Here is a 25,289-nt window from a genome sequence, read left to right on the forward strand (position 1 = left end):
GTAACACAGCCCGTGGAAGACAAACATATTTTCTGACTTTATAATTAACCAATTGTTATAAAAAAAATCAACACATATATGTACACAGAATTTTCGCCAAAGAAGTATTTTCCACATTTATTTTCCAGACTACATCTCCCATGGTGCTTCGGGAAGACCCTCTCCCCTCCCTTACATGATATGGGCGTGTCTAGCTACGGAGTGGGCGTGGGTGTTGCTGAGTACAAAGCATTGGAAGTGTGAAGTCCCCGGCACAGCAAGAGCAGCTCACAGTGGGAGATGAGCGCCCGCCTGGTACATGGAGATCCCGAGCATTGCACCCCATGACCCCTAGCACAACCCTTCTCCAGCATCAACTACCTCTTAATCGGCTACTGCTAACAATCCTTTAACATTAGTATTTTATATTTATGTATTATTTAAGTTGCAAATATTTTATATATTTTTGTATATTCTGAAGCTATCTATGCACTTAAGTTAAAACAAAACCCCTAGGGGACCACCGACTTAGAATTGGATGTTCGTATAATACCTGCTTCCGACTCCTGCAACAATGCACACAGTGCAGAAAGATACAACTTTAACCAAGATCTTTGTTGGGGGGTTACCCTACCACACTACGGACTCATCCCTCAGGAAATACTTTGAGGTTTTTGGGGACATAGATGAAGCAGTTGTGATTACGGACAGACAAACGGGCAAATCAAGAGGATATGGCTTTGTAAGTATTTGGATGGGATAATTTGCAGTTATGTGGGTTTTTTTTTTTTTGGGGGGGGGGGGGGGTGTAGGATAGCTAACGTATTCCGAAGCGCAGTACAAAGTCATCACTGTTTTCAATACAATTGCAGAAGTAAACCCTATTCTTGTCAAACTGAATATGCAATTATGAACCTGTTGGTAATCTTTGTTATTTTACTTTGTGTTGTGTAGCTTGTACCTGAATTATTATCACTTGAAGACTAACTAGCCTCTTTTGTAGCAATGCATTAAAATACTCCAAGTACTAATGCAAAGTGCAGTCTACTTATCCATGATGTCATGTTTTAGGCCTTTCTGGGGTTTTGAGTACTCAGCAACTTTTTAAACAAAATATTCCAATTACTAAACCAATTATTGTTGTTCTTTCTACTAAATCCACAGCCATCTATAGAGGTTGGATTGTTACCTATCTTGGTTTGCATGTTTTGTTTAAAGGAGACCTTGTTGCTAGTGAATACAAAAGTCAGTTTAATAAATAAACATGTTTGACATAATAACATAATCTCTCCTAGATACGCCATGATTAAATGCCACTGTTTTTAACTCGAGAGAGAAAACCATACACAGGTTCAGCAACTGTTCTTTCAATTGCATTTTTCATTTGTGTTTAGTCTTCTTGAACATCAACAAGATACTCTCTAAATATTCAGATTGTAGTTTTATTTATTTTTTGACACAGTTCCAATTCATTTATATCTCCTAGATGACTTAGCCTCTGTCGTTTGATTTGTAGATCACCTCTACTGTAAAGTTTTTAGCTGATGTTTATTTAAATATTATTTGTGTGTGTATATATATATTTATAATTATTATTTTTTTGTTAATTCCTCATCGTATCATGTAGTAGAGCTTTCTTTTGTATATATTTTTCGAAGCCCTTGTTCAAGTGGGTTTCATAAGCTATACATAATGTTTAGGATCTAGACTGGATAGTTTTTTGCTAAAATTGCATTTGTTATTTAAAAACCTAGAGGGCATTGACTAATATCTTTTATTGTTTTGTTTTTAAAGCTCCCTCTAAGGTGTTTCAGGCAAGATATTATTATAATCCAAAATGGTGTCTCCATATTCTAGTACAAACTAGCCAATAAAACACCGTTTTGTGCTATGAGGGGGTATTATGTTAGTTGCTTCCTATTGGATGGCTGTTTCAGTGCTTTTTGGAGTTAGGAATTCTACAGTGTTCTGTCATTCATTTCTGTTTTTTGTAAGCAGAACCAACTAACAATAGGGTTTTATATGACCTGTCTTTCACTTTTTCTAGTAGGATTATGAGGATTCCTATTGTGATCCATTGGTTTCAGTTTATTTTTGTTTTATTAGAAATATAACAAATATTAGAGGAGCATAAGTATGTCCTATATGGATCCTAACAATGAAGTAATGACTTCATATACAGTAATTATTTTTCTTTTGTTCTAGAAATACCTGTTTGTATCTGATGAAAGGGAGTTTAAAATGCTTTGCTGTTTATTTTTCTCAGTAGAGTAAAACTGTTGCACGTGTTTATTACTGGAACTGTAAACCATGATATGTACTGGCTGCTGAGTGATAATTCACTCACCCTTGTTGTAGTATCAACCAATATAATATAGTTGTGAGAAGTAAAGTGCAAATTTAAGATACTAAGGTGTGTGTTTCCAATATCCCCCCCCCCCCCCCAGTAATGTTTTCCTACTGTTAATAGAATGCTTGTAGTAGTAGTAGAAAATTTTATTTCTGGACTTCAGTATGCACTTTGTGTGTGAGAGAGGGGGGGGGGGGGTGTAGCAGCCATTGGTTATTTAGACTCCTCTGGAGACTTGGATTTTGCCCAGTCCAGAACTATAAACAATTAGCTTTGATACTGGATTAGCAATTTATTATAGAGTTTAACAGTGAAAATGCTTTTGTGATGACACAGTAGCTGTACCACTGATGTTGGCATTGTCTTTCAAGAAGCTGATATTTTACTTAAACCAGCTTGCCCCGTATTCATGTGCCAACGTGTAAACACACAGGTGGTGCATACATACAGAAGACAAAGGTTTTCAGCTTAGACCTTGTACTGGTGGGAGCTGTGCAGAGAGTGGGTGGTATAATGTGCGGTGTGTGTATTTTGTTAACCCTTTTGCTCCCTGGATTTTTTTTATCATTACTTTGTAATAAAGGGATATGTTTGCTGTGTAATCAATTTTTTTTTTTTTTTTTTTTTCTCCTCCTGTGATCAAAGTTTGTGTATATATGTATTGTGCCATGACCCTGCAATACAGTGAATACTTTATCAGTAGAGGAGGTCATTTATATCTGTCCAGCAAAGATAAGGGTGGTGTCCCTGAACTGCAAAATAAAATTGTTGCTAACAGCATGTGGTTTGTTTTTAAATGATGCATATTTTTGCTATGCAATATCTAATTGCTATGTGCGAATAAAAAAAAAAAAAAAAATATATACACTTTAAAAATAATTAAAAGGCTTGAATGCCCTTTTATTTTGAATCCCACTAAAAGGCTTTTATTTTCCTTTTTATATATGGTAAGCACTGACGAATATGTTCTTTTGCAGGTGACTATGTCTGATCGAGCATCTGCTGATCGCGCATGTAAGGACCCCAACCCAATCATTGATGGCCGGAAAGCCAATGTCAACCTTGCCTACTTGGGAGCAAAGCCAAGGAATATCCAAAGTGGTAAGTGTAAATGCCTTTAGCAGTGGTGCTCTTGATAGGACAAATGTCTCAGGTCTCTAAAGGTTTATGTAGTAGACTTTGATTTAAAGGGGCAGTAAACTCATTTTCATACAACTGCATGTAATAGACACTACTATAAAGAATATGATGCACAGATACTGATATAAAACGGTTTAAAAACTTACTAAGCTGCTCTAAGTTTAGCTCTGTTGAAAAGGTAGCTGGAAAGCCCACTTTAAGTGGGGAAATAAGACCCTCCCCTTCCTTTTGCATATGAAAAGACCCTTTACACAAACGGGAGCCAAGCTGGAGAATCTATTCTCATAAAACTTTGGGGCTTGGTTAGGAGTCTGAAAATCAGAGCAATGTTATTTAAAAATAAGCAAAACTAGACATTTAAAAAAAACAAAAACAAACTTTATGGGCTATATAAATATCTACAAAACATTTATGTAAAGAAAAAATGACTGTATAATGTTCCTTTAAGTAATTTACTGGAATTTCTTGGCTTTACAAAGCTTGATTTGGTGCTTTTCGATGCATTCTTCCTCTCTCCCCCCCCCCCCCATAACTTGGGTTTCCTATTTACTATGGTGTATTGCAAGGCAGGAATAGTCTCTAACCATTTATTCTAATTTAGTGTTGCCACCTTTTCTGGAAATAATACTGACCATGTTTATTAACATAAATTATTATTCAACCTATTAGGAACTTAAAAGGGCAGTCTAGTCAAAAAAATTTAAACTTTTGTGATTTAGACAGGACATGCAATTTTAAGCAACCTTCCAATTATTTCTTGCTTTGTTTTCTTGGAACCTAGGTAGGCTTTTAAACTGATTTTTGAAGCCTCTTATCTCAGTGCATTTGACAGTTTTTCACAGACACTGCTAGTTCATATGGGCCATATACATAACATTGTGCTTACACCTGTGGAGTTATTTGAGTCAGCACTGATTGGCTAAATGGAAGCCTGTCAAAAGATCTGAAATAAGGGGGTAGTCTGCAGACTAAGTAGCAGTAAAAAGTATATTAGTATAACCATGTCGGTTATATAAAACTGGGTAATAAAGAGATCATCTATCTTTTCCATTCTGGAGTGGACTGTCCAAATGATTTGCAGATCCATTTATATAGCCTATACAGCCTTTCTTCTTCCTTCATTGTATAGTTTTGCTTATTTTTAAATAACATTGCGCTGATTTTCAGACTCCTAACCAAGCCCCAAAGTTTTGAAGTATACCGATATCAACAGACTCCAGCTTGCTCCTGCCTGTGTAAAGAGTCTTTTCATATGCAGGGGAGTGTCCTGTGTGTTTTATACTGGATTTTTACATCAATATCTGGGCATATTTTTCTTTATAGTAGTGGCTATTACATGCAGTGATATAAACATGGGTTTATACTGTCCCTTTAAAGGAACAGTCTACAATATAATTGTTATTGTTTTAAAAGAGAGCTATCTAGAGATATACTCCCCATATTACCCATTCCCCAGTTTTGCATAACAAACGGTTATATTAATATACTTTTTACCTCTGTGATTACCATGTATCCAAGAACCTTCTGACAGCCCCCTGATCACATGACTGTGACTGTTATCTATTGACTTGCATTTAGCATTGTGTTGTGCTAAATATTTAGATAACACTGTGTTCAAGCACAGAAAGTTATTTAAATGGCCCACGTGAACTATCAAGTCTTTTGTTGTGAAAAGCAATTTAAAAAGCATGTGATTAGAGGCACCCCTCAAGGGCTTAGAAATTTTAGCATATGAGCCTACCTAGGTTTAGTTTCAACTAAGAATACCAAGATGGAAAAAGCAAATTTAATGATAAAAGTAAATTGAAAAGTTGATTAAAATCACAAGTGCTATCTGAATAATGAAAGCTTAATTTTGACTAGACTGTCCCTTTAAGATGCTAGGACTGATTGTAAATGATCACCGGTTTATAGTTGGATTCAGTTGCACTTAGAAGAAATCTGACCAGGATAGCATCTTTAATTCTATATTTAATCCTTGATTTCAACTTTAACCTGAACCTTAAAAATACTGATTATGTTGGTAACATACCGACTGGGTGGCATCCCCATTTCCATTCAGAAATCCGGACCGTCTAATCGTGTACAGCAGTAATCTGTTCTGAAGTGAGATACTTATCTTCCCAGAGCATCTAGATTGTTTATTTTTACCAATGATCAGCTTTGCCTTCCAACAGATTGTTTCACAACTTCTTTTCTTTTGTATTGCACTTCCTTGTGTGTAACACACCATGAAGAAAACAAAGGTGAATGATTCTATTACACGAGCAACTCTTTTGCATAGTACTGTAGGGCCTTAGAGCTGTATCTATATTAAAAATACTTTTTTTTTTTTTTATTTTTTTAAGTCACAAGCTCTGTTTAGGGTTGTAGGTGGAATAGTGGAGTTTAATTTCCCATTAAGTTTGAATTAAAATTTCTTTCATGCATAGAAAAGTGGTTTTAAATTGGGGTTTGAAACTAAAAGGAATTTCAGGTTTGTGCACAGTCTGAATACTATCTACTGCTACAACTCTGAGCTGTTTTGTGTTTTCACTCATGCAGAGGCCTAGTCCTGACTTAAAATAATTTTGTTTGTCATTAGTTGACATCTGCCAATTTAAAATACCCTTTATTAGATGTAACTAAGTAAAAAAATATATATACATATATATTTCTCTTTTTATAGAGTACACTAACATTTATTATAATATAATTGTGTGTTTTTGTTTTTATCAATATCGCCTGCAGGTTTCACTATAGGTGTACAACAGTTACATCCTGCCTTCATTCAGAGGCCATTTGGGTAAGTTTATTTCTAATTATTTTTTTTTTACGGAGCTGTGCACTTAAAAATTCAAATCCATGTCTCCTATCACTGGTCCTGTGCTTCACATGATATCTTGGTCCAAAAGTCCTTTTTGAGCCTTGCAATGGTCCTAACTTTAATAGAAAATGTCTTGAGCTAATTTTTAAATCATTGTCCTGTGTGAGAAAATGCATTACTTGATATGGATGTCATTTTTCTCTGACACTTATTTATTTGCTATTTTATTTAAAAAAAAAAATAATTAAATAAATAATGAGGATGGAGGGAATATTGGGTGCTCTTATTCTCTCTCTCTTTCTAACCCCCCCCCCCCCCCCCTCTAAATTTTCTTGACTACAATCATTTTTTAAAATATATTTATACCCACGGTTCTTCTGTCTGATTGTTCAGACTACAAGGTCACATGGGAAGAGCAGGCGCTCTGTTTTCAAGAGCCGGTTGCAACTGATATCTGACAGATGTTCTGCAGGGCCTCTGGAGCACTCCTGTAGCAGCCTATTGTCTGACTCTTTAATAGCTTTACCCTCCCTAGATTCACCCCCACTAAAGTCCTATTAGGACCTAGCAGCTGTTCTAGAAAGCCGTATGAACCATACGCATGACACAATGGCCCACTTAACTGTTTCATTGGTCCAGCTACAAAGAATACTGCAGTCTCTTCTATGGGCCACATGGTTCTCATTTTAAAATGTGTAACAGGTTTTTTAATTAAACACAAATCCAGTTATAGGAAAGATATAAAAAAAAAACTAGGATAACCTAAAGATTTATTACTGACTTGGAGATTAGATGAATGCAGGACTTGTTGTATTTCATTGGTATTAAAGGACCATTAAATATTGTAGAATTGCATCATAAGGTAATGAGCATTTGTGTGTGGTTTTTGTTTTTTTTTTTTTTTTTTTTTTTTTTTTTTTTTTGTGGAATATGGATTTTAGTTGAATTCTTGTCTGCATCCAGTGGCCATAATCTTGGGCAATAGCATTTCTGAGCTCCTTTTTTTACTCTACCCCTTTAATTTCTGTGTCTTCAATCATCTATTTACTTTAAAGGGACAGCCTAGTCAAAATTTAAACTTTCATGATTTAGATAGGGCATGCAATTTTAAACAAATTTCAAAATTTGCTTTGTTCTTTTGGTTTTCTTTGTTGAGAGATAAACCTAGTTAGGCTCATGCTATTTTTAAGTCCATGAAGGCTGCCGCCTCCTTTACTCAGTGCATTTTTTTTTTTTTTCCACAGCGATACCGTACTAATTCAAGTTTGTCATATAGATAACATTGTGCTCACCCCAGTTGAGTTATTTTTGACTCAGCACTGATTGGCTTAAATGAGTCTGACAAAAGAACTAAAATAACGGGGCATTCTGCAGAGGCTTAGGTCCAAGGTAATAAAGCCGGTGAGGTAGCTCAGTTGGTAAAATGCCCTGACTACAAAAGCCTGTTCAAAGGTCACAGGTTCAAATCCCAGCAGGGCCGACTCAGACCTTTATCTTTCTGAGGTTGATAAAATGAGTACCATTAAACTGACTGATAACAACTATTACTATTTAACTGCCGATTTGATTTAATTCCGAGAGCGAGTGCTGGAAAAAGCACTTTGAGTCCCACTGGGAGAAAGGCACTATATAAATAATAATTATTATCCTATCTTTTTAAACAATACAAATTCTTGAGTAGGCTGTCCCTTTTTTTTTTAATGACTGCACTCTTTAGAGCAGTGATTTTTAACCTCCTTTTTTTTTTTACATTAAAAATTCCTGTGGCACACCATTATCCCAGCAGTTTAAAAAAATCACACATTGTGTGTATATATGTAAATGTAATCTTCATACAGCTGTTGGGGAGGGAAAAAAACAAAACTGCACCTCTGTATCACAGTAAACTAGTATAGGTCAAAGTCTGCAGCAGTTTTAGAGCAGCCCCCTGTACTACAGGGTCATGCAAGATTAGTGGAGACCTGATTTTACAACCCCTCTCAAAATGAAATGTTTATTTAGCTCTTCTATATTTAGGGCACGTACCGAGTATGAACTTCTGATTTAATAAAGTGTGATTAAAAGATTGTACACACTCTTTATTTGCTTTACTCAGCCTGTCTTTGGTTTAACGTCAAACTTCTGCTGTCAGTTACCATAACAGATTCCATCTGATAAATCCTGGTATATTATGAAGACCAATTGTGCTCGTCCAGCTTATAAAACCCTAGGAATGTGTGACCTCAGGTCAAGGGACTCATGTATGTGACGAGATCAGATTATAAAGCTCATTGTTTATATACTTGGCTGCATAGGTATAAATAAAAAATAAAAAGAATGGATGTTTTCCTCACATAAGCAAGAAGCTATAAAATTGTTGTGTGTAAAAACTGAATTTTACTAGGCCTTTGGCAGTTATTAGTTACCTGCTACTTTTTTCTATTGTGGAGCCCAGTACACCTTTCCCCTACCAATTAAACGGACACAAAACAAGTTGGGATAGAGATAAAATATAATATGTACTTTAAAGTGAATGTCAATTTTGATGCTAAAGTGTCTGGTTTTTAAAAATTTGATTAAAAACAGGGGCACTTTAATTCATCAAAATTTACATTTCACTCCTGTTGTAAAAAAAAAAAGTTACCTTTTTTAAACTTGACAGCAGCTCCAGCTTCTTCCACCCGTTGCAAAGCCTCTTCCTGGGTCTAAAATGAGGAATCCAGCTTCCTCCAATCACAGCGTTGAATCAGACACTGATTCCCCCGGGGGTGGCGTCGTGATTGGTGGGTGACTGATGCATCATTTCTGACATCAGAAATGGCTTGCAACGACCAAAGGGAGCTGGAGCTGCTGTGAAGATTAAAAAGTGTTTTTTTTTTTTTTTTTGTTTTTTTTTTCTCACAACAGGAGTGAAATGTAAATTTTAATGAATTAAAGTGCCCCTGTTTTTAATCGAAGTTTTAAAAACCGGACACTTTAGCATCAAAATTGACATTCACTTTAAAATTACTTTTACCTGCAGATTTATACAGAACTAAAGAATACTTGCCCATTGTTTGTGTGTAGACTCAGTGGGGAATGTGGAGAGTGCTGGTGAAATGTAGGCAAAATAGAGAAGGTGTTTTTGGGTGTAACAGGACTTTTTTTTTTTTTTTTTTTTTTTTTTTTTTTTTTTCTGCTGTAGAATGAATGGTTATGCTAAGATTTATGGCTGATTGCTCAATGGAAAATTATATATATATATCTATATCCTACTCTATCTCTCCAGTTTATTTCCCAATTGCTGGACAATATTGTCCCAAACTGTTTTAAACACAAATGAGCAATTTCTCATACATTTTAATCTCCGCTTCTGGTATAACAAGTCATTAGAAACCCATTAAGAGGTAACAAATGTTACAATTTACTGTCTCTTTAATGAAACTAAGAGCGTAATTCTGTTAATGACTATAGAAGAACTTGCTTTTATCCATAGTGCACTGCGGCTAGATATGCTTTTCTCTGGCTACCAATCCTTAGAGAGAGAGGTGTCAAACAGAAGAGGAACGAATAAAATAAGCCAGTGTCACTGCGATTAGTTGGCAGAATATCTGTAGCAAAAGATTAAGAGTGGCTGTTGCTGTCATTGCTAGATTTTATCTGTCATGTGTGCAAAAAAAAAACCAAGAGAAAATTAGAATATTTGCTTTGATCTTAAAGGGAAAATTAAACTTTCCTGATTCAGATAGAGCAGGCAATTTTAAACTGTTCCAATTTACTTCCATTAACAAAAAAAAATATTCTATATATTAAAATTGTCACCAGCTCCTACTGAGCATGTGCAAGAATTCATAGAATATGTATTTGTGGTTGGCTAATAGCTGACACATAGGAGGAGTAGAAATAGTCTGAACTTTAAATGAGTAATTTTATTTTTATTTTTCCCCACCAATTTCAAAGTTATATCTAAATGCTGCTATTGCATTTGTTTATGCAAATCACCTTTTTATTTACTGTCCCTTTTAATGGCTCTGATGTGATTTAGCTACAGAATGAAATAACGGTGTTATGCAAGTAAAAGTTAAGGGCAGGGGAATGGATTTAATCTTGGTGAACCAAGGCTGTTTTAGAACCCTGCTGAGGGATGTTTTAATATTGACTAGTAGCATGGAATATTGTCTGTATTGTATTTTGAACCTGTGAATTTCATCATTGGAATGAGATACTCCTATCTGGAATCTTAGTTTCATGATCAAATATAAGTGCCGTGAAATAATAAGGTTATTGCGTTTTTTTTTTTTTCTTTCCTTTTACAATAAAAAAAAAAACAAAGAAAAAAAAAAAAATGAAATCCTGTTCAGTGGACAGTGTCACCAGAAGATGGTTTGTTTTCATGTATGTGTAAAATCACATGCTTGCTCAGTTGCACTGATGTACTATGGCCTAGATTACAAATGGAATGAAAAAAATGTATCGCTTTTGTGTATCTTTGCTTGAGAGCAATCCAGTTTTTGTGTTTTCAAACAAGTCCAAAGTTGGTGCGCTCTAGATTAGTGCTAAATAATATCTGCATGTCCGATCGTGCAGGTGCATTGAACCTTTACCAAACAAATTTATTTGGGGGTGTGCAATGAAATTCATGTTTTAATACTGGTTGAGCGTTAAGCCAATGCTGTCTATAGTAGTGCCGCACTAGCATCAGAGTATTCATGTTTAAAACTGATACATGGAAAGCAAAAAGGTGGCACATTGTGAGGGGTTTCAACTGTAACATGGAATTCTGGGTAAACGTGTAAACGCTATGCTGAGGTTTTATGTTAAATGATCTATGGTGTTAGTAATAAAATTAGATATAGTCTGTCTATTCTAAAATCCACACCACTATAGTCTTCAATAGACCGCTCCCTCAGTTCTACACTGTTATTTTGCAGTCTCAGAACAAGTGTTTGGTGCATGAAATAGTGCCAAAAAAAAAAAAAGCAAACCTGATTTGTCCAAAATCCTCTGCACTCATTTCTTGTCAAACAAGGTATAGCTACAGCTATATAACTGTTTATGCACAAATCTAAAAACATTTTGCCAGTAGCTTATCTGCAGTTGAGTAATAAAGTTCTTGACACAAGTACTCTAAGTTTGCCACAGTCTTCTGAAACCACTATACATATTAAATTCTAACATTGCGGCCATATAGTGCTCAACACATGCACAGTTCTGAACCTACCGCAGTATGCACCCATGGGAAGAAGCTAAGTTTCAACAAAGTATACCAAGAGAGGTGTTTTTTTGCACATTCTATCTAAATCATGGAAGTTTAATTTTGACTCCAATGTCTTTATCTATATCAGGTCACCAATTTGTGGTTCGATTCACCTTGCTTTAGTTATTGGTTTATCTAAGCCACTGACTGACACTTTATTCTTTGCAAGTAGCTTTTAAAATGCCAATATACTTCAGTCCTACTACATCACAAGATTTTTAATTATTGAAATAAAATTTTGCATATTCAGGGCCCCTTTAATTGGTCTTAATGTTATCATAATATAGGGCAGCTGACTTTTGATAGCGTAATTTTTTTTTTTTTTTTTTTTTTTTTTACGGTTATCTTCTAATTTAACACATGGTTGCCTCTATCCACTCCCTATTGCCGTTTGACTGGAACCAGTTTAGATCTTACTGGGGAATGTACATTTTGCACTTTCTGCTTCTGCAAATGACATTTTCTGATTTCTTTACATGACTGTCAGTGTTCAGGAAACGAGCTGTTCCACCTCACAGCTGTATCCATCTCACAAGAAGCTGTGAATTAGATTAGCTGTTATACAGCCTTTATCTGTGCCGTCTCTGTATGTGGTTGGGAAGTGCTGTCAGATACCAAAAGGTGGTGCTCCCCATATTTCCTGCTGCATTCTCAAAGGAAGTAGACGTTGGTTTAAATTAAAACCTGCTTGATGTGCCCATACGGTTACCGCTTGACTTTTTGGTGCTCTGAGCCTGTTCTGTTCATTGAAAGACTGTGAAGATCCTGAATAAAACCGGCCTTTGCCTAGTTTGCTCAAAGGGACAGTAAACACATTGAGATTTGAATATAAAATGTTTAGTTATGTGTAGCAAAACCACTTTTCAATATACTTTTTCATTATCTATTTTGCTCCCTTTTCATGTAATTTAACTCTGAATATTGTAGATGTATTATATTATAATTTTTTTTTTACACACAAAATATATATATATATATATATATATATATATATATATATATATATATATATATATATATATATATATATATATATATACACACTACCCATTCTAATAGTTGGAAATGCACCCTGCTGGCTGTGCTATATCTTTCCCTAGTTGGTTTTTAGCTGACAACCACTGCAAAACAATTCACTCTATACTATGATAGATTGTGACCATACTTAGTCAGCAAACTAAAAGCCATGTTGGCTCCTCCAAATAGGACAAATGGGGGTGGAGCTATTGAGAAACAATTTTGCAGTGTTATCAGTTTTGTTTTAAAAGCTTGGTTGATATTTTATAGACACACAACAGAAATGTATCATCATTACAAGGTATTTACTCTCCCTGTAAAAGCAAAGCTTTAGGTTTTGTGTTTAAATTTCTCTCATGTACTGGTAGTTATTTTATTCATATATTTATTTCCATCCTAGACAAGATGGTTTTTTTTTTTTTTTTTTTTTTTCTTGTATCCTTTTGGTGAAGGAGCAACAGAACACAATTGATTAATGAAAAAAAGTAATATATGTGCAACTGATAATTAGGAGCTAGCTTCCGTTTCTGCTCTCGGGCCTACCTAGGTTTGCTTTTCAGCCAAGAATACAAAGGTTACAAAGCAAATTACTCAATAGACGTAAACTGGAACGTTGTGTTAAATAACTTACTCTAAATCACTTTTTTTTTTTTTTTTTAATAATTTTGACTTTACTTTGTAAAACAATGCACTTCTTACACACATTATAACTGTGGCTGCCTTGTTTGCAGACTCCAAACTGGATTGGCTCCTCCGAATAAGACAAGTGGTTGCTGGAGTTTGGCTGTTGAAAAACTATTGCAGCCTACAAGATATTCATTTGTCCTAACAATGTTTTATTTTATTTTTTTCTCAAGTGTTTATAGCAGCACAACAGAAATGTCTTTGTAATTACAGCTTGCTGTCCCTTTAACTTCTATGCACATATCAACCCCAATAATCCCTGCTAATTGTATTCCTTCTCAGTCCACAGGAGACATGGGACAGTACATAAGCCATAAGAATATCACTACTTCCTCTTGCTCTGCAAACCTAGGGGGTGTGTATAACGCACTACAACATTTATTTTTATTTTAAATTTGATTTTTGTTTGGAAACCCCCCAATCAACAACAGTAACAGATTGTGCTTTATATAGTTAACATCCTCCTTTCTGCTTCTGTTTGTTTTCCATTTTCTCAATCAAATAGTTGTGTGGAAAAAGTCCCCTTAAAAGATTACCCCCTTACCTGCTAAATAAAGGTCAGATGCACAAGGGCAAAACTATATACAATTTGGTTCTGTTTGTCTTTTAAAGGGGCATCTGTTTTTATGTGTGTGTTGTTGTTGTTATTCCTGGCCTGAATAAGCCAACTTCTTTGTAGTAGTTGTCCCTGATCACTAATGAGCAATATGTAGCTGGTGCACAAATATTCACTTTTTTTTCCCCCATTTAAATTTTAATAGCTTTTGCTTAAAGGGACACTGAACCCAATTTATTTTTTCTTTTATGATTCAGATAGAGCATGCACTTTTAAGCAAATTTCTAATTTACTTCTAAGCAAATTTCTAATTTACTTCTATTATCAATTTTTCTTCCTTCTCTTGCTATCTTTATTTGAAAAAGAAGGCATCTAAGCTAAGGAGCCAGCAAATGTTTGGTTTCAGAACCATGGACAGCACTGGTTTATTGGTGCTGTCCAATCAGCAAGGACAACCCAGGTTGTTCACAAAAAATGGTCCGGCATCTAAACTTGCATTCTTGCTTTTCAAATAAACATACCAAGAGAATGAAGAAAATTTGATAATAGGAGTAAATTAGAAAGTTGCTTAAAATTGCATGCTCTATCTGAATCACAAAAGAAAAAAAACATTTTTAACTTTTTTTTTTTTTTTTTTTTTTTCTTTCGTGCAAAACAAACTTAAAATATGTTGAAAGGGACATTAAACCAAATAATTGCTAGATATAATTTTGTCCAAAGCAAAGAATAGCCTGAGAACAACATACAGGTGTGGGTAATTTTTTGTTGTTGTCATTTTGTGTGTGTCACTACATTGTAACCCCAAGTTCAAAAACCTATTCTTCTTAGGTCTTCTGCAGCCATTTCATAAATAAGCTGATAGTGTCCAATATTTCAGGGTTTAATGCCCTATAACTAACTGCTGCTCACTCTTTTTTTTTTTTTTTTATATATATATCTCTATCTAGGCCAAGCAAACCTTGCCCACAGGTCATATTCAGCCCTTAAAGGGACACTCAGGTTTTATTACATTTTCATGATTCAGATACAGCGTGTAATTTTTAAACAACTTTCAAATTTACTTCCATTAAAAAAAATGTGTACAGTCTTTTATATTTACACTTTTTTTGAGTCACCAGCTCCTACTGAGCATGTGCAAGAACTCAGACTATACGTATATGCATTTGTGATTGGCTGATTGCTAACACATGATACAGGGGGAGTGGAAATATACTCAACTTTGAAATGTGTTAGAAATGAAGCTACTACTCATTTAATATTCAAATGCTATTGTATTATCTTGCATTTGTTGATTATGCAAATCTAATGTGTTTACTGGTCCTTTAAAGGATTTTTGTTGGGGGGAGATGTATTTGTACTAAATTAACTTACTGTGTTAAGGAATTTTAAAGGGACCTAATACTGGTCACAGGAGACCATCACTCTATACCATTGTTTAACTGGGATCATTTCAATGAGCAAAACGAATGGTGAAATAAATTGTACTTTATTCACTAAAAATAGGCACAAACAGGACGACACTCACTTTGGCGCTAGGAGAAAAACTACCCTGTTCTATCAGCCACCGTCAGTAGAATCCAGGTTAATACAAATATTCCTCTTGCACAGTCTTGTTATAGTCCCTTAGTGAGCTCTTGGGTAATTGACCCCTGTATAGGTCAGGCAAATAACTTTTTTTTTCGCAACACTGATTTTGAAAACTGCCCATCTCTTGTCGGCTCACAACACGCCCCGTAGCGATGATCTTAGCAACCAATCGTAACCCAGCACACAGGGGCATCACTGTTGACAGCTGTCAATCCCACCCCCTGATCACCTGCTGAGATTGTAGTCAGTCTGGCTGAGGATGTACAAATGCAGTGTTTGAAGTGCCAGATATGAGGGTAATAGATGGACCAGATACCACTTTTGTCCCTAGAAGATGTACTGCTTTTGAAGCAGCCTGCTCAGATATGTAAATCAGTCTTTTAAGCAGAGACACTGAAAATCTTTCTTTGTACAAATAGCAATACACCACTGTTATTGACATACATGCATGAGGCAAACCCCAAAACACAGAATAAGGGAAATCATGTGGGCTCAACCCCCCCCCCCATCAGTGAGCCTGGGCACCCACTCTTCCGTCACAATACTCATGCAAAGTCACTTGAAAGTGATGCAGCATAACTGTAAAAAGCTGACAGGAAAATATTACGTGAGCATCTCTATGATAAAAGGAAGATATGTTACCTCACAATTTCCTCAGCTCACCAGAATAAGTGCCATGTAAACAGTTATACTTCAGCTGCTGTCCAGTTGCACATAAAAAAAAAAAAAGAGAAATGAACAGCAGCCAATTGGCATCAGCAGTGGTGAGGTCATGAACTGTGATCTGGTGAGATTTCATAATAAAATTCCTTAAACTGAACAGGGAAATAACATTGGTGTGCATGAGGCACGCACCCTTGCAAGTCCCGGGACAGACCTACTGATTTGCTGCTTAAAGTTCTTTACTGTGGGGTGTGACTACGTAGGACATTTTGAGGTAAAATATCTTTCTTTTTTACATAGATGTTCAGTTGATATTTTATAGTCAATTGTTTACAGCTGTGCTGCATCACATCTGTGTTTCAACATTTGGGTATCATGGCCCTGTAAGTTGATGTTTCTGCACCTTTTTGTGTACTATCCTGTAAGTACAGTGACAGTTTCTGTTACCACTGGTGTCAGTCTTAATCTCTTGGGTTGCAAATAAAAAATTAAGATCGAACCTGACATTTTAAAAAAACTTTACAGTTTGCTTCTATTATGTTTTGTTGGTATCATGTTGTTGAAAAGCAGGAGCAGCAATGCACTACTGGGAGTTAGTTGCTGATTGGTGGCTGCATATATGTGCCTCTTGTCATTGGCTCACCAGGTGTGTTCAGCTAGTTCCCTGTAGTGCATTGCTTCTCCTTCAACAAAGTATACCAAGAAAATAAAGCACATTTAATTATAGAAGTATTTTGGAAAGTTGTTTCAAATGGTCTACTCTACCAGAGCCATGAAAGAAAATATTTGCTTTCATGTCCTCTTCACTCCTTTTATGCTGGGTGCTTAGATCAACGTTCCAATGTAAACTCTTGCTAGAAAAATAAAATCATGCTATCGTCTAATCACATGATTCCAAGGCCGGGATCGAATGATGGGGGGCACGACCTCAGTCCGTGCCCCCCCCCATTTCCTGAAAGGAGCAGACTGCAGGACGCCATATAAAATTAAATTGACAGTCGACACCAGATTTTTTTTTTGTTGTTTAAAAAGATAGATAATCCCTCAATTACCAATTCCCCAGTTTTGCATAACCAACACAGGTATAATACATGTTTTACCTCTGTAATTACCTTGTATCTAAGCCTCAGCAGACTGCCCCCTTATTTCAGTTCTTTTACAGACTTGCATTTTAGCCAATCAGAGCTGTCTGCATGGTAAATTCACGTGCATGAGCTCAATGTTATCTATATGAAACACATGAACTAATGCCCTCTAGTGGTGAAAAAGTATCAAAATGCTTTTAGATTAGAAGACGGCCTTCAAGGTCTAAGAAATTAGCATATGAACCTACTAGGTTTAGCTTTCAACTAAGAATACCAAGGGAACAAAGCAAAATTGGTGATAAAATTAAATTGGAAAGTTGTTTAAAATTACATGCTCTATCTGAATCATGAAAGGTGTGGTTGTGTTTTTTTTTTTTTGTGTGTGGAATTGACGGTCCCTTTAAGATGTTTCATGCTGTTCTAACGCTAAAAGCTAGGACAGCATTTTGAAGTTCAAAGATGAAGGGAGCACAATGTCTATACAATGAGGAAAATGGGTTATTACTGTAAAAGAGATATATATATATATATATATATATATATCTATAACATTTTTAAAGGGACAGTATACACTTATTTTCATATAACTGCATTTAATAGACACTACTATAAAGAATAAGTTGCACAGATACTGATATAAAAATCCAGTATAAAACTGTTTAAAAACTTACTTAGAAGCTGTCAGTTTGGCTCTGTTGAAAAGGTAGCTGGAAAGCCCACTGCAAGGGGGGAAATAAGACACTCCCCCCTCCCCCTTCTTTTGCATATGATAAGACCCTTTACACAAACAGGAGCAAGCTGGAGAAGGTAGCTGACAGTATTCACATAAAACTTTGGGGCTTGGTTAGGAGTCTGAAAATCAGAGCAATGTTATTTAAAAATAAGCAAAACTATACATTTATTTAAAAAAAAAAAAAAAAACTTTATGGGCTATATAAATAGATCTACAAAACATTTATGCAAAGAAAAAATGAGTGTATAATGTCCCTTTAAGGTCATTAGCTACACAATGCTGATTTCAAAGTATTAAACAGCTTGCCAAAAAAACCTGTAGGTAAATTGAATACCAATTGAGGCATTAAAGGGACAATAAACACCTTGTAATTACAAGGTATTTGTTGTGTTGCTGTAGACTAACTCACCAAAATGTAAATGTATTAAAACAAATTTACATCCTTTTTACTGTACTTGGGTTTTCAATAGCCACAACTCCAGCTTTATTTAAAGAAGCCAATCTGGGTTTAGTCCACAGATAAGGTCAGCCACTGTCATGAAGTTGGTATACAGTATATTGTTTTGCAGTTATTTAATAAATCCAATTAGGGATATATATATATATATATATATATATATATATATATATATATATATATATATATATATATATATATATATATATATATCTAAATATCTATCCGGGTTAGCCCTGATAAGTCAGCAGGCTACATTTCTTGTTCTTAGAATTTGAAATAGCTAAATTACGTAATGAATTTTATATACAAATCTCAATGTGTTTGTTTTTAAGGGGTTGATCATAATCCTTTAGAAAACATAAGTTATATTTTACCTTATTCTTTTCTTTCATGGTGGTGTGAGTCCACTAGCTGTTACGTATAGCAGTGTTTCTCAACCGCTGTCCTCAAGTACCCCAACAGGCCAGGTTTTCATTATAGCTGTATTAGAGCACAGGTGAAATAATCAGCTGATCAGTAACCATGGTAACTAACCTGCTCTCACCCTTCAGTTGATTATTTCACCTGTGCTGTAGTTAAAGGACCAGTCAACACAGTAGATTTGCATAATCAACAAATGCAAGATAACAAGACAATGCAATAGCACTTAGTCTGAGCTTCAAATCATTGAGTAGTAGATTTTTTTTTCTGACAATTTTAAGTTGTCTTTTTCCACTCCCCCTGTACCATGTGACAGCCATCAGCAAATCACAAATGCATACACGTACCATGTGACAGCCATCAGCCATTCACAAATGCATACACACTTATTCTTGCACGTGCTCAGTAGGAGCTGGTGACTCAAAGTTTAAATATAAAAAGACTGTGCACATTTTGTTAATGGAAGCAAATTGGAAAGTTGTTTAAAATGGCATGCTCTACCTGAATCATGAAAGTTTAATTTTGATTGAGTGGCCCTTTAAGCTTTTATAAAAATCTGGCCTGTTAGAGGTGGTTGAGAAACACTGATGTATGAGAAATACATTCCTACCAGGTGGAGGCAAAGTTTCCCAAACCTCAAAGCCTATTACTACCCCTCCCATCTCACTCCTACCTTAATCAGGTAAGAAGTAAATAGTTTTCTTTCATATAGGTGGCGAGAGTCCACAAGCTGTTACGCATGGGATCTAATACCCAATATGTGGATGTCTACGAGTAACAAAGGTAGGGATAAAAAATAAATTAATCCATAACCCCAAATTAAATGTCTTTTTATGACATACTCCATATATAAGCCCAATTATCAAACTGAGAACTGTCTGAAGGACCTTTCTACCAAAGGCTGCTTCTGGCAAAAACATCAAAATGGTAACGTTTAGAAGAGGTATGTAGAGAAGACCAAGTGGCTGCTTTGCAAATTTGATCAACTTAAGTCTCATTCTTAAAAGTCCAAGATATGGCAAGCAATCTACTAGAATGAGCTGTAATTCTCTGTGGCGGAGGCTGACCCGCCTCCAAATAAGCGTTGTGAATCAAAAGTTTAAACCAAGAGGCTAAAGTAATAGCAGAGGCCTTCTGGCCTTTCTTAGGGCCAGAACAAACAGACTAGAAGTCTGTCTGAAATCCTTAGTAGCATCATCAAAGTTAAAAAGTGAGGTGGGAGGGGTTTTATAGGCTTTTGAGGTTTTGGAAACTTTGGCTTCTCCTGGTAGGAATGTATATCTCATACGTAACGGCTCGTGAACTCTCTCCACCTATATGAAAGAAAAGTTTCTGATTATTTTTTTTCACCATTAAAGTCCTTTGGAGTTTTTTGTAGATAAATCTTTACCAACGACTCCAATAGTGAGTTTTGTAGAAAAACATTACAATTCTTTTAGAAACGTTTTTTGCATTACATGTTTAATAATAATTTACTAATTGTAATACCAAAATTAAGTAAAAGGCAGAAGTTCCTTGACCCGCAGGTTTGGTTGTTAAATCTGTAAAGCTTCCCACCAAACTTTACAAACCTCTTTAAAATTCTGGTCAATAGTGTGAGAGTCCTTATGGCAAAAAAATTGGAAATCTAAGATTATGTGTTTTTTAGCGTTCCTTATTGACAGCTAGAGGTCAAGACAGCCGGAGCATATAGGATTACACAGGTGCTAGGTATTTATTCCATCAAAAAATTGGAAATCAAAAGAGATCCCAACTTTGAAAATGTGGAGACTAAAAGTGTCAAGTCTACTTGAGTTAGAAGAGTATAGCTCTTTCAGATCTGAAAATAGAGACTCGTTTATTGAATCTCAATTAGCCTAAGAACAATACCTTTAAAAAAAAAAAAAAAAATTCTAATAATTCTTAGCTCCCATTAATATTGAAATACTCTAATTCTCCTTGATATTCTCTCTTCTTGGTTATCTAACCTGACTGGGAAAAACGGAACCAGATTCCAATGTCAACAGTTTTGTATGGTCGGGAGCAGTGCAAATTTCTCTCATAGGATATGAACGAAAGAATGGTTAAAGTTGTAGTTTTATAACATTAAAAGACACAGAGACTAAGTTTAATGCAATTGTTTATTTTTCATATGAATCCAGAATGTGAGACCTAATACTTGTTGTATGAACATGTTGAAAAGATTTTGTTACTGAACTAAAAATTGTATTGCGCTTTTGGATTCTTAATAATAAGATTTTTTTGGGGGGAAAAAGGCAGAAGTGATCTAGCTAAAGGTGGTTTTGTGAATGGAAGCCTGTTGGGACAAAAACAAGTGTCATGCATATTTGCGGCAATTCTTCAGTCTCTTCCCCACTAGTGTATTCTGACGAGATATAGATATATATATTTTCCTAATCCCCTAAAGCTTAATTGGAAAATACATTGTCGGGGGTATCTGAAGTTGTAGTGACGTTATAGCTGTATATAACGGAAAAACATTTCTCCTAACATACTTTCATTATCTTACAGCAAACTTTGCTGATTTGGAAGTTTTTACGCAAGGCCATTATTGTAACAAATGGGGCTGTCTGTGTTAAGCTCAGTTTGTTATGAAAACATAATTAACAATACAAATCCAGCAGCATTAATACTGACAGAATGGTGACGTGCAACAATATATATGCTGTTCGCTCAATAGCTATAACATTATACTGTAAAATTAGTTTCCCCTTAACGTGTTCCCAATGAGTTGTTATAGTAGCTGTCGAGCATACAATATTCAGGAAATTGCTCTTTATTTTTTTATATGAACAGGCTATTTTTGCTGATTTGAAGCCTTAATCAGTTGTTCTCAAGAACATGCTCATAAAAAATGGTCTGAGCCTACGGAAATAGCAGATAATCTTATTCACTTTTTAACATTAAAGACTCTGTACTGTTAAAGGTTATCCTTTTTTATTTTGTTCCTAATGATCCATTTTAGTTGCTGTATGGTATTTAAATTGTTATAGATCCTTTACATTTATTTTGGCAGTTGAAATTGATTATTTGCCTGTTGAATTTGCTACTTATACTGAGAGAGGCATTTCAGCCAAAACTGAAGCATAAATCACTACAGTTTTGAATTGGAGCATTTTTGCAATCTTCTTGCATTAGCAAAAATACTTTTAGTAAAAGCTGTCACTGATTTAGGTGAGAGGCTTTACTGTGCATGTACGCATGAAGCATATATAAATGTGAAAGTACACCACACAAAGATCTGTGCAAATCCATATTTGTGTGTTGCACTTCACCTATTTCTCCCAGACCCCAGGCAGTTGCTTGCTGCCTCCTTGTTTACATAACTTTTCTATAAAAAGCCCCCCAAAATAAAACCTACTGAAATATTTAATTTATTTGCAGTATACATGGTGGTTTTAACTGTCAAGAACAGCTATTTTAAATGACAGTAAAGAAACTATAAACCATTTTATAATTTTGTAGGGCAGCTGAATGAGTTATGGTAAGAATGTAGAATACATTTAGGGCTATGGGATTGAGTCTTACAATAAAGCGTTACAAGGGAATATATACCCGCTTTGTGACAAAATTGCATTCAGTTTCCACCTTTTCCTAATAGATGTTGCAGGGCCCCACTGGACAGTCAACAAAGGGTCACTGCGCATAACCCTTTGTTAAGAGGGGGAGGCATTTCTGCATTGTTCAGACTGCTGGTCTGTCAGGGTTTCCACTTCAGCTCCCTCGTTGGCAGAGCTACAAAATAACAAATGTAGGGTATAAATAGAGAGAATAACAATCAGGGAGGAAGAGGAGGGTGAGCTTGGTGTGTGTGGGGGGTGAATATTACACATGGAGAATGGTGACAAACGCAACGACTGTGCTGGCAGCTGCAGTCAGCATTCTGCTAAAGAACTCGCTGCTTCTGGATTCTGGAACTGTTTGGTCAACACACACAATATAAATAACAAAGGTGTATGTGTGTATGAATAAAATAAAAAAAATAAAAAAATGTATATCTATATAACACACACTCATGCTGCATACCTTACTGCCTTTTTAAGGGTGCCGTAAATAGATATTTTGAAAATATTGTGCATATGAGAGTATGATTTAACCCTTTTTTTTATTTTTTTTTTTTTTTTTTTTTTTTTTTTTTTTTTCCCTTTGTTAAACACAAGCCTAGTTTAAACTGAAAGGAAATGTATGTTCACAACACCTCCTTAGAGCAAATAGGTCCCCTCAAGCAATACATAAGCAAACCAACACTATTTAAAATACTCTGACATACAACTTTGCAAAACACTACTCTTACACTTGGCGGAGGCTGCAGGTGCAACCCCAAAGTGAAAGTGGTCTTGTATAGCGGTTTATGGTAAACTTACCCTCACACAAACACACACATCTATCTTGTCATTTTGCTAATTAAGATCTTATATTTGTACCTACTTTACAAGTAAATAGGAGGGACAAAGGAAGGGGCTGTATATAGATAGGGATAGAGAGAGGTGTATGTATATTGTATGGTAAAAAATGATTTCCATCTATGTATCATGCACACAGTTGCTAAACTAGATCCTGTCTAATACGTGGCTGTCTAGTCTACAGTATGAAGCACATTTGTTATATATATATATATATATATATATATATATATATATATATATATATATTATACTCTACATACTCTACACACCCCTGTTAAAATGTCAGGTTTCTGTGATGTAAAAAAATGAGACAAAGATAAATCATTTCTGAACTTTTTCCACCTTTAATGTGACCTATAAACTGTACAACTCAATTGAAAAACAAACCTGAAATATTTTAGGTAAAAGGAAATAAAATTAAAATAATATTGTTGCATAAGTGTGAACACCCTTTTATAACTGGGGATGTAGCTGTGTTCAGAATTAAGCAATCACATTCAAAATCATGTTAAATAGTAACAGTAATAGAGTCAGTACACACCTGTCATTTAAAGTGCCTCTGATTAACCCCAAATAAAGTTCAGCTGTTCTAGTAGGTCTTTCCTGACATTTTGTTAGTCGCATCCTACAGCAAAAGCCATGGTCCGCAGAGAACTTCTAAAGCATCAGAGGTATCTCATTGCTAAAAGGTATCAGTCAGGAGAAGGATACAAAAGAATTTCCAAGGCATTAGATATACCATGGAACACAGTAAAGACTGTCAGCAAGTGATGACAATATGGTGCAAAATTGATGAAAAGACGAGAAGAAAACTGGTCTGGGAGGCTGCCAAGAGGCCTACAGCAACATTAAAGGAGCTGCAGGAATATCTGGCGGTGTGGTACATGTGACAACAATCGCCCGTATTCTTCATATGTCTGGGCTATGGGGTAGAGTGGCAAGATGGAAGCCTTTTCTTGCAAAAAAAAACAAAACATCCAAGCCTGGCTAAATTTTGCAAAAGCACATATGAAGTTTCCCAATAGCATGTCACAAATGGTGTTCTGGTCTGATGAAACCAAAGTTGAACTTTTTGGCCATAATTCCAAAATATGTTTGGCGCAAAAACAACACTGCATATCACCAAAAGAACACCATACCCACAGAGAAGCATGGTTGTGTCAGCATCATGCTTTGGGGCTGTTTTTCTTCCGCTGGAACTGGGGCCTTAGTCAAGGTAGAGGGAATAATGAACAGTTCCAAATACCAGTCAATATTGGCACAAAACCTTCAGGCTTCTGCTAGAAAGCTGAACATGAAGAGTAACTTCGTCTTTCAGCATGACAACGACACAAAGCATACATCCAAATCAACAAAGGAATGGCTTCACCAGAAGAAGATTAAAGGTTTGGGATGGCCCAGACCTGAATCCAATTCAAAATCTGTGGGGTGATTTGAAGAGGGCTGTGCACAGGAGATGCCCTCGCATTCTGACAGATTTAGAGTGTTTTGGCAAAGAAGAGTGGGCAAATCTTGCCAAGTCAAAATGTGCCATGCTGATAGACTCATACCCAAAAAGACTGAGTGCTGTAATAAAATCAAAAGGTGCTTCAATAAAGTATTAGTTTAACCCCTTAACGACCGACGACGTATGCCATACGTCCTAAAAAAAAAAGCACTTAACGACTGAGGACGTATGGCATACGTCGTCGGTTAAACAGAGCTCTGGAAGCGATCGAAATCGCTTCCAGTTGCTCTAACAGTATTGCAAGCTTGCCTTGATGTCTAGGCATCCTGCAATACTGTTGCCGAGTGCCGGGACCGGATTGATCACTCCCGGTTTTGCTCCACGTGGAGCCCGGCAGTGTTTCAGAGCATCGGAAGCGATCGGACACGCTTCCGATGCTCTGCTTGTGTGCTAAGTGCCTCGGTGGGTCGAGGCACTTGGTTATAAAATAATAAATAAAATTGAGAAAAAAAAAACGGTTAAAATAAAAAAAAGCCCAAATAGCCCCCTCCCCCTTCACTAGGCATCCAAGATGGCGATGCCCAGTGCATCATGGGGCCTCTGGGGGTGTCCCTAGCCTGCATCATCATAGGGGCAAGCTAGGGTCACCCAATCTGAGCCTCCCACCCAAAAAAAATAATAATAATAAAATACCCCATTTGTCTGATCATGTCAATATTTGTAAATATTGACGCTGATCAG

General features: G+C 35.8%; 1 protein-coding gene across 1 annotated transcript in view; it reads left to right on the forward strand.

Moving 5' to 3' along the window:
* The first annotated feature begins 268 nt into the window (after positions 1-268).
* RBM38 (RNA binding motif protein 38) overlaps positions 269-25,289 on the forward strand; it is a 32,521-nt gene continuing 7,500 nt past the window's right edge. Inside the window, exons 1-3 of the mRNA XM_053704238.1 lie at positions 269-721; positions 3,307-3,430; positions 6,200-6,254. Of these exons, the coding sequence (XP_053560213.1) occupies positions 554-721; positions 3,307-3,430; positions 6,200-6,254 (347 nt within the window). The 5' untranslated portion in view covers positions 269-553. The remainder of the gene's footprint in view (positions 722-3,306; positions 3,431-6,199; positions 6,255-25,289) is intronic.

Source organism: Bombina bombina, chromosome 1 (assembly GCF_027579735.1).
Source record: "Bombina bombina isolate aBomBom1 chromosome 1, aBomBom1.pri, whole genome shotgun sequence".
Classification (NCBI taxonomy): Eukaryota; Metazoa; Chordata; class Amphibia; order Anura; family Bombinatoridae; genus Bombina; species Bombina bombina.